General features: G+C 37.6%; 1 protein-coding gene across 10 annotated transcripts in view; it reads left to right on the top strand.

Moving 5' to 3' along the window:
- dmd (dystrophin) overlaps positions 1–16,056 on the top strand; it is a 631,463-nt gene that overhangs the window by 34,556 nt on the left and 580,851 nt on the right. For 4 of the 10 annotated variants that reach the window (XM_066706367.1, XM_066706369.1, XM_066706371.1 and 1 more), the window contains exon 1: positions 13,009–13,205. The exons of 1 other annotated variant lie outside the window; for it this stretch is intronic. In XM_066706367.1, coding sequence (XP_066562464.1) covers positions 13,109–13,205 — 97 coding nt within the window. In that variant the 5' untranslated portion in view covers positions 13,009–13,108. Of the gene's footprint in view, positions 1–13,002; positions 13,206–16,056 lie in introns of those variants that run through there. 5 more of the 10 variants (XM_066706373.1, XM_066706374.1, XM_066706363.1 and 2 more) reach the window with 3 other exon arrangements.

Genomic DNA, 16,056 nt, shown 5'->3' on the forward strand with positions numbered 1-16,056 from the left:
CTGCGATTTAATTTGAGTTTTTTCAACAATGGCTTTCGTTTTGCACTTTTGTTTTGTAATTCATACAGGTTCAACTCTATTGTACTGTAAATGTGTATATATTAGGTTAAAAATATATCGCCAACTGGCTGTAGAAAAATTTGGGAAAATAACGAATGATTTATCTGTTTATCCATGATACTTATCAAGTAATACTGTCATGTTATGCATCACTTGGAAACCTCAATTCACCATGTTAGATGATGACTGGAAATTTGCTAATGATAGAAACTCCACTGGAGGGAAAAAGCAACTATATGCTAGGGTTTCCTCCAGTGCTTTACAGGCCAGGCGACCCGCATGGCCAAAATTCGGTGCCGTCTGGCCAAACATATGTGTGAATGGAAAAAGAAAATGCAAAAAAAAAACTTTGAAGTACAAGTGTACATGCTCTGTCCCCTGCTCTCGTTTGCCACAGCTAAACCCCATCTGCAAGCGCCCCTGCTTTACAAAACGCTTGAGAGGGTTCTATGTATTTTAAATTTGATTTGAATAGTGACTCCCTGATATGGCATAGTTGTTACATAAAGTGGTACTTGTAAACTTTGATATCACTCTGTATAAAAAGTCATTTGCGGTGGTTTCACACATTTTACTGGGGATCTTTACAGGTACACTTAGTTTTTCTGTAGAAAAAAATTCAAAAAGATACTGCGTTAGTGAATTAACATGCTCCTTTAAGGATCGTCAAGGCTAAATATGCAGGAAGCAGTTTTGAATGTGTAGTCATAAAAATGCCTTTTTTTCTACTAACCTGCTTTAAACAGAGAAGAGAAAGCAGACTCCAGCTCTTAGTAAAAATCACTTGAGGGACCATGTATAACGGGGAATAACAGCCAACAACCTTAAGGTATTCATCGCAAAATATTCTCAAGATTATAATTACACACATACATTTACAGGAATGATTTGGAGATTTATAAAATATTATTCTGTGACACATAAACTCTGAGAGTTTGTCTGTTTAGGAAAGTGCAAAGATGTACTTGTGTTTGGGTGAAGATTTTTTTTGACCTCGTTTTTCTCTAGAACACTACAATCCTGGGGCAGGACTTGAATAGATCTTGCTGCAGTTTGAGAGGCTCTTGCATTGCTTCCCTGATAACCAGAATACAGCAGAGATTGCAGCTAAAATACTACTACTAGAATCATCCTAAAATGAGTCAAAGCCACCTGTATGTGGTGTGTGTGGTTCAGTGTGTACTCGGCAACAGCCCCTGTTGTCGACTGTTTTATAGGGACTCAACACTATCAGCTGCTCTGTGTCCTCCGCCTGGCAGTTATTATCCACTGCTCGCACTCGGCAGTCGCAGTGTGAAAAGAGGCTGCCAGCTTGTGAGTGAGTGAGCGTGTGTTCGAGGTTGTTTGAGGCCTAGGTTTTTTTAATCAGTTTAAATAACATTTAGCAGTTCACAGTTGGGTGATAAGAGTGGAAAACATAATAATCTGTTTAAATATTTAGAGGGGAAATCTCAATTTACTGAAAGAATTAAATGTAAATATACTTTTGTGTGTGTATTTATTTTTGTTTTTATAGACTGACTTAACCTCCTGTGTTTTTTGCTATTAAAATGACACCACAATCCGAGCTTGTAACACAAAGTTGACTCTACAGAGCCTCCAAAAGCAATGTGAACCAGAACTCTGCTCATTTGCAAATAAATGGTGGCCCTGAACAACTGCTGAATCTGCAGGCAGCCTATAATCATTACATCTGAAAGCAGTGAATGTGGCACTTGGCTGATATAAAGGTAGTTGCCTCTCTCACAAAACTGAGAGCAGGGGGTTGCAGCAAATATCAATTTTTGTAAAAACAGCAGATGGGCTTCTTTTAGTGCCACAGTGAGTAATTAATTTTTCTATCCCTTAATTTCCATTCCTTATTCCAGCTCTGCGCCTGTAAATATAGTTCCCTGTTGTTTTATTTGTGGAGCCACTATGTTCCAAATGAATCGCCATATCTGTGGATTAATTAATAGAAACAGGCTGGTTCAAAATGTATTAATAATCTGAGCTTCCATGGAAACAAGGGCTTCAATGGTAGAGTAAACATTGCAGATAGCATCTCTAAGGTGCACACTCATGTACAGAACAGCCAAACAAAAGACACATCTTCTGCATCAGCCACTGCCTGAAAAGTGTCATTTAGCCTACTGCCTGTAGCAAAATACAAAGTCCATTGTTAATAGCTGATAATTGTGTTTGGCCATTTTCCGAATTGTTTTCATATCAGCCACAAGTCCTGTCGGGTGTGTGCCGTGGCTCCGTTTATGAAACCATTCCTAATTGCTACCTGTTGCTTTAACTGTCAATGATGTCTTCTAATTGATACAAGACACTGAATTTGTGCACAGCGTTGTTGAGGGATATTGAATGCAAATTACTATGCCATGAATACCAACATTTAATTGAAACAAAGCTCATTAAAAGGTATGTCTGGCATTTTACTCTTCTGCATTAATTCAATATTGTACATGTTTTCATTGACAATATGAACTTTAGCATGTCTCGAAAAGCAGACACTGCTAATAACAAGGAAGTGTCAGTTCAGGGTCAATGTGCCACAGAACTGGGCAATTAAAGGAATTGACTAAAACCATCTTCAATATCGCTTGCTCACAGGCTGTTAATTACAAAAATATATTTAAAAACGCATCAAAATGTTGTTTTCCCCTTTATTAATATTTGGATGGGATTTATGGCCAAGTAGGAAAACCCAAATAATGCAAAAATGAGGCTGAGAAGCTGCAAACTGCTCTGTCAAGAGATTAAATGATTGTTTTAATGGTTTCTTGATAGCAATGTGACAGTGTGTCTGAAGTTTGTTTTATTATTATACATTTACATCTTTGTTTGAAAGGTGGTTTAAGTATAGAAACACCTGCTGTGTATGTTGGACTCCTAAAAATGTACTGAAGGAGGTGTGAACATTCAGGGATTGATTAGAGCAGGGCTTCAAGGGCCAGAGCCCTGTGGGGTCATAGGTTATGCTAAATCATCCTTTGATAATGACTTGAAACGATGAACATTTTCACCAATTAAGTATTATGTTCAATTTACTACTTTAGACCTCAGTAGGAAATAACCAGAAGAAACTGTGGCCCATGAAGGCTTGGCTTAGCTAGCTCTGGACTAAACGCTGTGTCACTATGGGCAGCAGAGGTGTAGACCCTGCTATTACAACTGCTGTCTCAGGCACACCTCTGAACAACTGATACACACTAACCAAAACAAGAGAGCCTGGTAAGTTATAGTGGGCAGTCTGAAGCTCTTCCAAGTCTAGGGGAGAGACAACACCATACCAGGAGCCCTGTTATACTATTTTAGAAAGTTTTGTTATATTCTTATAAGTGTGGACAAGAGTATCATGGAAGACAAATGAAGCCTGTGTCAGACTTTCTGAAGTTCTGTTGATTGTTTTGGGAGGTGGGGGTCATGGTGTACTTTACTATCTCTGTTAGATACTTGTTTCTGCAATTCTTTAGAAAATCAGCTGTAGAAATTTAGATAAACATTAAAATGCGAAACTGTTTCTCGCTTAATTCATTTCTCCTGGAAGAACAAAAAGTTTCAGCTTAATTAGGAGTTGCACAACTTGTCTGTCTCAGGTAGGCTCAGTGTTGGAAAACAGACAGGGGGAAAAAGGAAATGCTGCGATGTACACCAAAAACACAGAAGGTAAAGGTTAGAGCCACTGCTGCTGTCAATAAATAAACACATTTATGAAGATAGGCTTCTTGATTGAGGACTTCTTTTATCAAAATATTTTTGAAAGGTTGTAGAAGTCATTCGTTTCTCATGTTAGTATATGTTAACAATATATCACTGCCCTGTAGTGCAATATTTATATCTGATAACGTCGGACCAATTTAAATTGACAATTTAGTTGTTGTATAGCCCTACACCTGGAAAGTTACCCTAGTGTTTATAGTGAATTTTAGTTGTCAAGTTTACAACTGTAGGGTTACTAATGTGATTGTGAATTCTAATCAAAACAGACTGAATATTTTACAAGAACATGTTGTTAGTGGTTACAAGATATTTAAGACATTTTATGAAAACGCTTAATTTGTTCTTTGAGGATGTGTAACTTGATTGTACAACTTATTAAAAAAAATGACAACATTGTAAGATTCCTTCTGTGCTTTCATTTATTTTTCCATTTGAATGAATTCAACAATGCACCCTCTTCAGAGCTGAATAACAAACTAAATTTAATATGCAGTACACCGACAATTCCTACCCCCCGTCCATTGGCACATCATTTATTTTCCATATTGTTCTGGAAGAGGAGCACATCTGTCCCTGTGCTACTGTAGTGGACGTCTGTTGTGTTCTTCCTAATCTTATCTGTCTTATTATAACATTCAGTTGGTTTAAGGAGGTCAATTGCAAACTTTTTCAATTATATATATATTTTATACAAGGGCAAAGAGGGCATAATTAATGTAAACTTTAGAGACTGTGTAAGCTGCATTCACAATGAGACCTGCATCTTTATTTAAACAGCCACTGATAATTCTGCATTCTTTAGCATGATAATGAAGCCATGTGAAGCATACAAATTAGGAAGGCTGGAGATGTATTAGGCTTCCACAGATGGTGTGGAATGTTGTTTTTATACATGCCACAAGAAGACTAACTCCTTATAGATCATTGTATTAAAAAAATAAAGTAAAAAAAGTTTCAAGCAGCTCTTCTTGGAGTAGTAAAAATCCAGTTCCATGCAGGTTTTGCAAGTGCATGAAGAAATGTTATTAATCAAAGACGGCTACGTTGGACAGCAGCAGTGCTATTTGCAGGGAAGTGGCCTAGTTCAGATTCTCCCAGTGAACTAGATTAATAAAGCATCCTACATTCCTCCCTTTGTGAAAAAGTTTGGACTTCTAAAAGTGGTTGAAATGCTGTCTGAACTGTTCATGTTTTTAAGGAAGAGTTTGGATATATAGAATGAACATACCTGAGTGACATGTTTAAAGCTCTGTGTGTGTATAAGGAAAAAGTAATTGAGTGGATTACTTATTGTCCAAGTCAGCTCCCTGTTTAGTGTACTCTGTCTTTCACCTTTTGTCCTGAAAGCAGTAGGCTGAACGTGGGAAAAGAAGAGTGACGATTATTGTCAGATCTCGCAACTGGTTCTCTCATTAAGAGTTCACTATTTAGGATCACTGGGTGGGATCCAATGTATTGCTGATGGGCAGATGTGCAGATGTATAGCTGTATGTCAGCTGATTTCCCCCCCCCCCCCCATCTGAGAACATGGAAGACAATCTGTCACCCCTTATTTGTTCTTTGTTAGAATCAGCAAACATTATCCCTAAGGCAGAAATGTCCCCAGCTTTTTTACTGCACTTGGACTATTATTTCCAGCCCTTTTTTATGCATTTATAATGTTTTCTTTATCTTTGCATCAAAGCAAACTGATATGAATGACTGAAGTAAGGTTTAGGCGATTTCTCGAACCACAGGCAAGGGGGATGTCTGACAGCAAGGGGTTAATCCTCTTCCATAATAGCCTCCATCCTTCTCTGACTCACTGTCTGGCTCTTTCCTGTCTGTTTCATCAAGCATGCCCATATTATTCTCCTGCAGTAAATATATTAAGATATCAAACAGTTTTAGGACCAAAGCTTTCATCAGGGTGACCCCTGTATTCTCTTAATGCATCCAACTTAAAAATAAATACATTTGTTTACGAATGTTCTTTGGTAACAGATACTCACCATCTACACATGTTAATACCTTTATTTTAATACACATGTATCTTGCTTTTAATTCCAGCCTTTTGGGCTGCATACAGTTGTGCTTTGCTTGCACTTGGAACTTGTTTCTAATCTATTTTTGGAGCTTGCACCTGGAATGCACTAATAACTAAGTCAATAGCTCTGTTGCATGTATTGATTAGGTACTGGTTTTAATAATAAGATGACAGTAATGAAGAAGTGAAACAGTTCCAGTTTTATGGTCTGTTACAGTGATGTCCCTGCAATTTAACTGTGTAAAATGTAATCACTCAGAAAACCCCATTGTGATTATTTACATGGAGGCATTGTATTGTGCAGTAATTTAATGTAGCATGAGGGCTAGGCTAGGTGCTGCACAGCACACACCTCTGAGCACTGACACATAATTGAGCAGCCTAGACTAGATATATAGGTCATATAAATGTGACAACAAAGTAACATTTAAACAATATCTAGTAATTTGACTTTGTACTTTGGCAGGACTTGATGCATATGGTAATGATGTAGGAGGCTGATATTTATTTCACGGGTCCAGGAGTGTTGAGGAAACATGGAGATGTCGTCTAACATCTCAGTGTTCACATCTACTGAATTTCAAAAGTAATAATGAACTTCTTCCAGACACCTGGATCCTCAGCATTTGTATTTGAGCACTCAGAACTGAAATACACATGACAACTGGGAAAATGCCCAGTAATGTAAAGGAAGTCTTTGCAGCACACAGCACTTACGCAGTGTATTCTCATTATGCTCTGTGGAAGCTTTTTCAGGCTGAATTAGGCTCTGCTGCCCTAGACATACTTGAGCTTATCATGTGGATACGTGATTGCATTTCCACATAAGCTTTGTGTAGAAGGGAAAGCCAAGTGCATGTCCTCCTAAACGTGTCTTTCACTTATCTGTTGCACATGGCTGTACTGTGTGTTTTCAGTGCGAATTGGCTAAAATTATCACTCTGTGGAAAAGCCACGGGAGGTCATTGGAAACTGACACTGCAATCAAGAAGCACTTTTATGACTTGTTGTGAATAACCAGTAACATGAGGGTGTCAGACAGCGTTGCTCAGTGCTTTATCAGTAGCAGATGGTAAGAAGACATTTGTGTTGAATATGCATCTCCCACGTTTGTCTCAGGTAATTTAGGTCTGTATCTTGCCAAGATCCGAAGGTTCAAAAAACATATAGGCTCTAGAACCTGAACAGACTAATCTATTGTGTTTTCAAAACTGTTTATTTTCTGGTCCCGCTGGATTTTTTTGTTTTTGCCTTCCTTTCTTCATATATTGGCTACATGTGTGCAATATGTGCTTATGTGCTGTGTGAATTAGTCTTGTTAACATATGCTGGTTGTGAATGCTTGTCTCACTTCATTTTCTTCATTGTGACACGTACTTAAGTTATGGCTCCTTTAGGGCATTGGTTACATGCAAGGGGTCAGGGAACATACTGCCGTTTCAAAATTGGAATTTGATTACTCATTTTGTTAGACAGTTCTGGGCAAGGTTAGTATTAGTTCTTCCTGGTATTTCTTCTTCATGATGTGCATTTGATAGGTGTGTGTGTGTGCCGCTTCCCTTTGTTATGTAGATAGGTTGTGGCTGTGGGTACTGGAGGGGCCTGCTGGAGGGGCACAGTAAATATAACACTGTGACCTCCCCCATCTGCTACCTTCTGCGGCTGTACCGTGCATTTCCTCTGGATGTCTTATGACCTGCGTCAGAGGCATCAGTAAAGATGAGAGTATTTCAATTAACGAAATTTGTAACGGTGCATTTAAAATGTAAAGAAACAAAACAAACAATAATAGTGGAATGTTACATTAACTTTAACATTACGTTTTTAAACTATTTTTCTCCTCTGGTGTAAGATTTTCTTCAGGTTATGCCAGAAAGTTCTAGATCCCCAATGTGCCTTTGACCCAGGGAGCTGGTGAATCCTTCCTTATGATCGACTGCGCAACATCGTAGCTGATCTATATTACGTTTTCCAACACTTAGGAGGCATTCAAATATTTTTATGGAGATATTCTGCTGGGACTTTTTTGTTGTCTGTTTGATGTTAGGCTTTTGCATGAAGACGGCTTGACAAGTGTGCTGAACATTTGCCCTTTTCACACAATACCTCGGTGATGGTTTAATGCCCACTGTGTGCTAATGTAACAAATAAACATTGCGTATGGCTGACAGATAACAAATGGAACAAATCGCCGTGATTAAGATTGTTTGAACTTTCTTGTCATTCGTATCAGTGTGCCAAAAAAACCCAATATTAAACCTTAATCTGAAATTCAATAGAGCTGTGCAGTGTGCAGGCTTTCCATTACCTGTGATTGCTCTCTGAGACTGGGAGAAAATGTGCCGTGTGATTGGAGGCCACCATAAGATAAAAGACTGCATATGATTCCTAGATTACAGATTGCGATGTAAACTAAGTTGGAAATGAGGGGACAGCTGTGTGACCCAACTTGGATCAACCTACCATGCGTTTGGGAGATGGTAAAAACAGTACTCACACTTGGTTTGTGCTCCTTTGAAAGTTTCCTTTATTCAATCCAAAAGACAGATCTCAGAATCTCAACATTTCAACTTGAAACTAAACTGCATCAAAACGAAACAGTCAAACATCAACAATAATTATCCTAATTGTTTCTTATTAAAACATGCAATCATACCAGCAATGCCTTCAAATGGAGCAAGATAAATTAAAGCTGACAATGGGAAAAGAAAAAATAGCCAACATTGTTTTACAACTCTGTAGAAACCAGTTTACCTCTAAAAACCTGATTAAACTTAAAAGTGAAATGTACTGGAATATTTAATTAGCCGACGTGTTGCTTGAAATTTGGGTTTTAGGTCTTATGCTCTACCCACAAACGGAATAACTGAAAACCATTTGTGAATTCTTAGAAATCAATGGCTGCAGGAAAACAGGCAGAGAGCCTTACCCATCCATTCTTGCATTGCTTTATTTCCAAATAGGCTTTGTCACTTCTAAGATTAAGAATTGAGAAGAAATCATCTTATCCTACATGCTGTGTGACATTTTTGTCCTGAAACTGACACCTGTTTTTTTTTTTTTTTTTTTTAAGATATTCCTACTTTGTATGTTTTCATATTACTGTAGGCAGATGAGCATGTGTTTAGCATTCAGTCATATACTGTCAAGATGCAGGTTTTAAGAGAATGTAATAGTGAATTTGATCCTGTGGCTGAATTACAGATCTTCATTAAATAATTCTAATAAGTCAGTGTAAAAGGCCAGGGTTGGGGAATTAAGGAGCAGAATAGTGTGGCATTAAGGAGAGAAGGATAAATCCACTAAAAATATAACAATCTAAGTAATTAAACGACTGTGTATCTCTGCAGGAACATTACAGTAATGTAGAATTCCCTTTGGTATTATCCAAAAAGAGCATCCGATTGCAAAGCATTGGAGTGCATCACATTCCTCTTTTACCCCTGTGTTTAGGTCTTTTTATTGACAAATTATTTCATGTTGCATTGTGTCTAAAAACATTTAGGAAAAGGAATAACAAATACATACTTGCGTAAATTCACATTCACACACAGGCATATTTATGCACCAATGAGTGTGTGTGTGTGTGCGTGTATTAGGAAGTGTTGCATTGGAGTTATATGGAGGACATACACCTTGCCTATACTGTTACTGATAAGGCAGCTTTCAAGAGACTTTTTGTTTTGTTCTGAAGTCTGGTGGCATTTTGTTGATGGATATTATATCGGGTGAAAGGTAGGAGGGGGGATGTGCAAGTGGTAGACTTTTTGATGTCTCTTTTGGGGAAGGTAAGGCTGAGAATATGCACAGATAGTGGTTAGCACCTGTCAGCTGTCGTTTTTTTCCCTGACTCGTCAGCCCCCAGTCTGTTGCAGCTTAGGCAATTAAAATAAGCAGTGCTGAGTTTGCCTCTGTTTGGCTTTGTCTTTTGTCGTCCAAGTCTCCCTGGAACTTTGGAATAAGGGATACAGTGTTCTTTTCTCTTACAGAATCTGGTCCAAGTGAAACTTTTTTTTTTCCCTCTATCCTTTCTTTTTGGTAGGGTGAATGAAATACTGCCATATCATGGGAACTGAAAGGCTAAGTTTTGTTCATCAGAGAGAAAGAGAGAGGAAGTGAAGGGAGAGATTTATTTCATATCTGCTTAAATCTGTGTCACACTGTGTATATTTTTTGCATAATGAGATAAGACAATTCTTCTATGCTTTTTCATCCATGTGTTCCACTTCATACTTAAGCAGTAATAGTCTGGACTATCATTTACCTCACATTGCATTTTGTAGGGTTTAGATCAGCTGGTAAGACTTCTAAATTAATGTACGTGTTCTTAGGGGCCACCATGTTCTTGAACTCCATCCATCAGTGACCACATATCTTTTTCCATGTGAGGAATGTTTTCTGTTCTTGGAAAATTGTTCAACATGTTACACGTTACACTTCTAATGTATTAAACATTTTCACACAGCAATCACAGATGGTTTGGGCTATATCGTCATGGGCAGACTTGAACACTATCCCTTGAAAGCAGAATATGTGCCTTTTGTAACGGAATTTGAAATGCATAATTTTATGCACCTTGTAAGGCAATGTGGAAATTAAGTCTAGTTCACAATGAATGCTAAAAACACAAGTGTTTGTCAGCTCACAACATTGTAATGTCTCAGCACCTAGTTTGTGATGTCACTTGGATTCAAACAGTTGACGATCTGTCCTATTGTAAACCGTTTCAATTGCTTGCACTCCCGCCTAAATCAAACAAGCGGTTTGATTTATGAATATTATTATTGACCAATCAATGCATAAACACACTCATGGTATTGCTCAATATGAACTACAAGCTGCGGAGTGTTTGTACCATGCGTTTGCACAGAACAAACAAATCTTTACCCTCAAAAACATTGTATATAATTCCCTTTAACCAGTATTTCAAGGAATGAATGTCAGATCTTAACTTCTGACCCTCAGGCTGCTGATACACCCGATATGAAAGAGTCTTTCCATTTACTGCCTCATTTGAATGCTACCAGCCATTAACGTCACAGCATGGGTTGTTTTCATAGGAACAGTGTCTTCATTTAGAAATGGGCAAGGAAAAATTGTAAGTAGGTTTAATTTCTACTCTGCACTTTATGCCTGAGATACACTTCTGCACTGTTTTAGTGATGCCTTCTTTCAAACCTGTAAATGACACTAAAAGGCCCTTTCTCATTTTTATTTTTTTCACATTAAAATGTAAATTTAAAACTTATAACAATAAATGAAGGTAAAGATGTATAGATACAACTATGGGCTTTAATAATGCAATCACCATCTCCTTTCTCAGCTCAACTAATGGTCTTGCTTGGAAAGGAGAGCTAGGTCCTCACACTCCATTTAAAGTTTGGTTTATCACCTGCTCACAGCCCCTGTGTAAGATAAACACATTTTGTACAATGGGAACCTACCTTCATGGTTTGGAAGCTACATTTGTGTTATGATAGCAAACACAATTAAATACAATTAAAAAGAAAGAACCTCTTTGGTAACCTCGATGACATCATAATAGGATGTAAACATACATTTTGAGTGCCAACAAAAAATGATATGAATGGAATAGGTAAATGCAGTGTCCCAGAAACAAAATCAGCAACCCTTTATTTCCCTAATAGAGATGTCCCTATATTTCTGAGCTGACAGAAATATTTTTACAATGACAGTTATGAATATAAAATGGTTTTGGTATTGCATTTGGAATGGTATCTATTTGTACAGGCTGCTATTTTTAGAGTACAGCTAACAGGGTCAGGACAGGTAATATGCATGTTATCTTGACTGAAATGCAGTATCTTTATCATGCATTTATTTGCCTCCATGTTATCTCAATGCTTCAAATACTCTTTGCACAAGTAGGAGGGATTTGAATTTATTAACAGGGTTAAAGAAGTCATTGAAAGAAGCAATCAGATTGAATGAGTGCAATACTGAGCTACGCGTTGACTCATATTCAAATTGTAAAGAATATATTGGTATATGGCTCACGTGATTTTTATTTCAGTATAATCCGTTTTCTTTTGTTATGAATAAAATTATGCTTTTAATTAACATACCTCTGTGTTCAATTTTTTTTTTAGTTGAGCCATTTGCTTCAATATGTTAATAATTTAGTAGCTTTTTCATTGTAGCACTCAAATTTACTATTTGGTTTTAGGAGACATTTAGCACTGTCTTAACAATTGCTAAAGCTACTTCAGGTTCTTGAAACCATGGTTAAACCTGTAAATCTTACTGAAACCTACAAGGAGAGGACAACTGTAAATAAAACATTGGGTTAGGCAAAATTTTACTATCCATTTAAGAAAAGATATAGCATTGGATACACTTTATTGACTTTCACTACTTTCACAATAGTATTTACCCTTGAGATGGGTTGTAAATTCAGTTTTCATTCAGGAAGCTGCAGACTGGGATCAGATTCTGAGCGAACTTGAGATAAGAGCCATGTGAAAATCTGGAAAAGCTGTTTGCCCATTTATTTGAAACTGAGAGCCCCCTTACCGTCAGTCAGTCACCTGACTTTAATCCTATTTAAGTTATTATTGGATGAACTTGACCGAAGGAGTAAAACAAAATTTCAGTCTGCATAAATATGCTCTGGGGCTTGATGAGATTACATGTCCACAAATATATGTTAATACACTGCTATACATGTGTGTCACAAAATGCCTAGAAATGATCTCAATCTATAATTTCTAACAAAGGGGGGTTATTCCAATGAGAAATCTGCATATGAGAGGCTAATTATTACAGCTGATTCTGATTCACACTTTCCTGGATGTATTTCAGTATAATTTCCCTGTGTCCCCATAATTCTGACCGCTAGAGCACATCTGTGTACCCGTATACAGCCACACAAATGGGATTATAATTATACTGTAGAAACGTGTATGTGTGTGAGTCTGTTCTTGAAATTCTGTTTAAAGAATTAACACTATTTATAAATCTATATTATATCTGTTCTATGTTTTTATTGATGAACAAGTAGATATAGTGCTTATATAAAGATCCAGATGTACATGTAATCTTGATTTGACTGGAGTAGCTTTAGATGTGTTATTGCACAAAGGTCTAGGTTACTGTGACTGACGTATCAGATAAAGAAGGGTTAGCAGACCCGATCGTGTAGCAGCTGCATAATAAATGATGGAGAGAATCGCGTTAGACATGCCCACCTAGCCTAACTTGAAGCAGGAAAGAAGGGAGCTGCTGGAATTCAAATAGACTTTCTGGCTCCCAGCAGTCGGCAGTAATAGAATGCTCTCCGGAAGATGACAGATGCAGGGAAAAGATGCCGTTTTGCACAGCCCAGATTGGTTTCAGCCGCCAACTTATTGGCGTGATGGAGTGAATGGAAAAGCAGCTGGCATGGAAGGTAGGATTACAAACGCCATCACATCGTTATGAATGTAATTAGAAACTGACCATGACAGAGCATATGTTAGTATGCCCTGTGCTTGATGGAAGCGGATTTGTTGCTAGGCACTGAAAGGTTGTGTCAGTCAAAGTACCGAAACAAGACTGTTGTTTGTTGGTTGTTGTTGTTGTTGTTGTTGTTGTTGTTGTTGATGATGTAGTTATTGTCCCTTTCTTTACATTGTGGTTAGCTGTAAGAATGATCAGCGTAGATCTTTTGCTTTCGTCCTTCCTCTTCTTGTTTTTAAGAGTTGTTTTTACAATCCTCGAGGGGGATGCTGACTGAAAGCAAACCATGGCAGTGAAACAAGTCTGCTTTAAAACAGTCATCAACTATTAATAGGCTGCATGTAGTTGTGAAAAGAATCAGGAAATCGGATATTTTCAGGTAAGCCACAAAAAATAGAAGCTACATTCTGTCCTACTTAAGAAGCAATGTTAAACAGAATAAATGAAGCTTAAATAAATGTCCCTGAACATTTTTGGCAAATGGTGTTACAACCAGTTTTGAGCTCAAAGATAATTTGTTTCTGAATATCCTTTCACTGTTTTTGTTATGTAAATCACACTACTGGTGTCACTTTCTGTTTTAATCAACATCTCCTTGTGTGTTTGTTTTTGTAAATATATTTATTCACAAGGGTGTGGGAGTGTGCAGTGACATAAGGGTTTAAGTGGAGGGAAAAGAATAAATCAGAAATGGTCTTACCGTAATGTTTTAGTAAGTACTGCATCTGTTTCAGCAAACCGAACTGTACTCACATTTTGCCAAGTTGATGCCTCCCCAGCTGCTCTGTGATTTTGTGCTTAATTACTGTTCCTAATTTCCCTGTATCAGCTTATTTGTAAAAAAGAAAAAAAAAAGCTTTGATATACGGTAATGAGACCTGACGGATAATTTTGAAGCTGTTTAATATTAGGGAACATGCAGGGTGAAACCTAGGATTTCCCAACTAATGCAAACTGGGATTGCTATCCTCTTCAGTGGATGTATGTTTTTTGACATGTCCTCAGCTGCGATCTACTGAAGGCACAGTACAGCTGTTGCACATCCTGCCTCGATAATAGAAAAAGAGCCGTGGCAAATCTGGGCAGAGAACAGGAGTAGTTACCTTAAAGCAGGTTGATGTTAATTGTGTAAAACAGATCTGTGCCGGCTTACTCTAAATCCCAGCTGTGAGGTTTAAGTGAGAGCATTGTGTCATTTTGTATGCACAATATTGCTTTCCATAGTACATGAACATCATTAGCATTGTCTTATAGGATAAATCTTTTTAACTGGATAAATCTGACAGCTGAATTGAAATTCATTGGTACTAGAGGCAGGTGGTAATAAGAGGACAGTTCTAGACTATTCTGTTGATAGAACTTGAATAGAACATGCTATAGAACAGCTTCATTCCTTGGAATGTAAACAGCAAGATCTTGTGTCAAACGTCTTTTAAATTAATATTGCATTTATTTTATGCGACTTAAAATGCCCCTGCCTCCCAGATTATCTTGATTTCCGGTTCCGTTAATTAGTAGAACAAATAAAATCTTTTTTTTTTTTTTTTTTTTCTAAATGATTGGATTTTATTCTTGTCTTTGGATGTTACTGACCTGTATTGGGTTTTCTTACACAATGCATCCAGGCCATTGTGCTCTCCCCTGTTAAGTAGCCCGAGCCTCAGGCTGTGCCATGAGAATTTCTCTGGCCCCCACCCTTTGATCCTGTTTCAGCCATTTAACAGCATAAGGCTGGACATAATCCTGCAGCCAGTACACTTGACCCAAGGGAAGAGTAAACAGAGGAGGACAGAGTCTGCCACCTGTCACAGGCCTCACAAAGGGAGAGAGGCCACAGCCCTGGAGAAAGACAGCTGACTGCCTTGTAACACTGTGTCTAAGCAGGAGGCCTAATAACTCACTGGGCCCAATGAGAGACCCATTTGAAATGACTGTGCTGAGCATGTTGTTTTCTTTTTAAATAAAGTGCTCTTTCTTTAAAAACAAAAGAATCAAATGCTGCACCAGCATGATAATGGTTTTGGCTCAGTAGGGAAAATAAGCTTTTGATCCGACACTTTTACGAGAAGTGGTGTGCTTGTTTTCTACCCATCCCAGGTTTGAACAAGAGTACAAGCTGTGTGCTCTGCTCTTTTATAAACTTCATATTGACGAATATGTGCACAGGTTTAGAGTTCTCCACTGCAGTGGTTGGATAGAAAACATAATTTAAAATAAGGTTACACATTTTATAAACTTGCACCTGATCTTTACTTGAAACATTTATCAGGGAAGGCAAACAGCTTTGTGCAAGTTTTCTATTGAACATTTCTATGTATACGACTGTCACTCGTATACATTTATTACACAATTGTTATGAACACAAGACAAAATAAGTAAATCTATGACTTGATCCTTAATTAAACGTTTGTAAAGAAGTATACATCTAGTTCAAACTGATAAGTTACAATTACCTCTTATGATCATTTATATAATATCTGGACTTTGGAGCATTGAGTTTGTCTGACATTTAAACATGGTATTAGGCAGAGAAAGTCAGGGCCATGGATTCTTACAAAATGGTAATGCTCTATCATGGAGCCTTCCACTGGAGAGAATCTGGTCTAGAAAGAGAAGAGCGACTATATATACTGCTCGCTTATTGTTCATCATCAGCAGCATCCTATCCTCAATTCATAAAGCACATAATTTCAGTATGAGTATCTTTAAAACCTGAAGCCTGTTCAAATATGGTGGTTGGGAAATCCACCTCGCACTGATCATATTAAGTTTTACATTTTTTCCCTCGAGACTGAAACTGT

This window comes from Amia ocellicauda, chromosome 6, assembly GCF_036373705.1.
Source record: "Amia ocellicauda isolate fAmiCal2 chromosome 6, fAmiCal2.hap1, whole genome shotgun sequence".
NCBI classification, from domain to species: domain Eukaryota; kingdom Metazoa; phylum Chordata; class Actinopteri; order Amiiformes; family Amiidae; genus Amia; species Amia ocellicauda.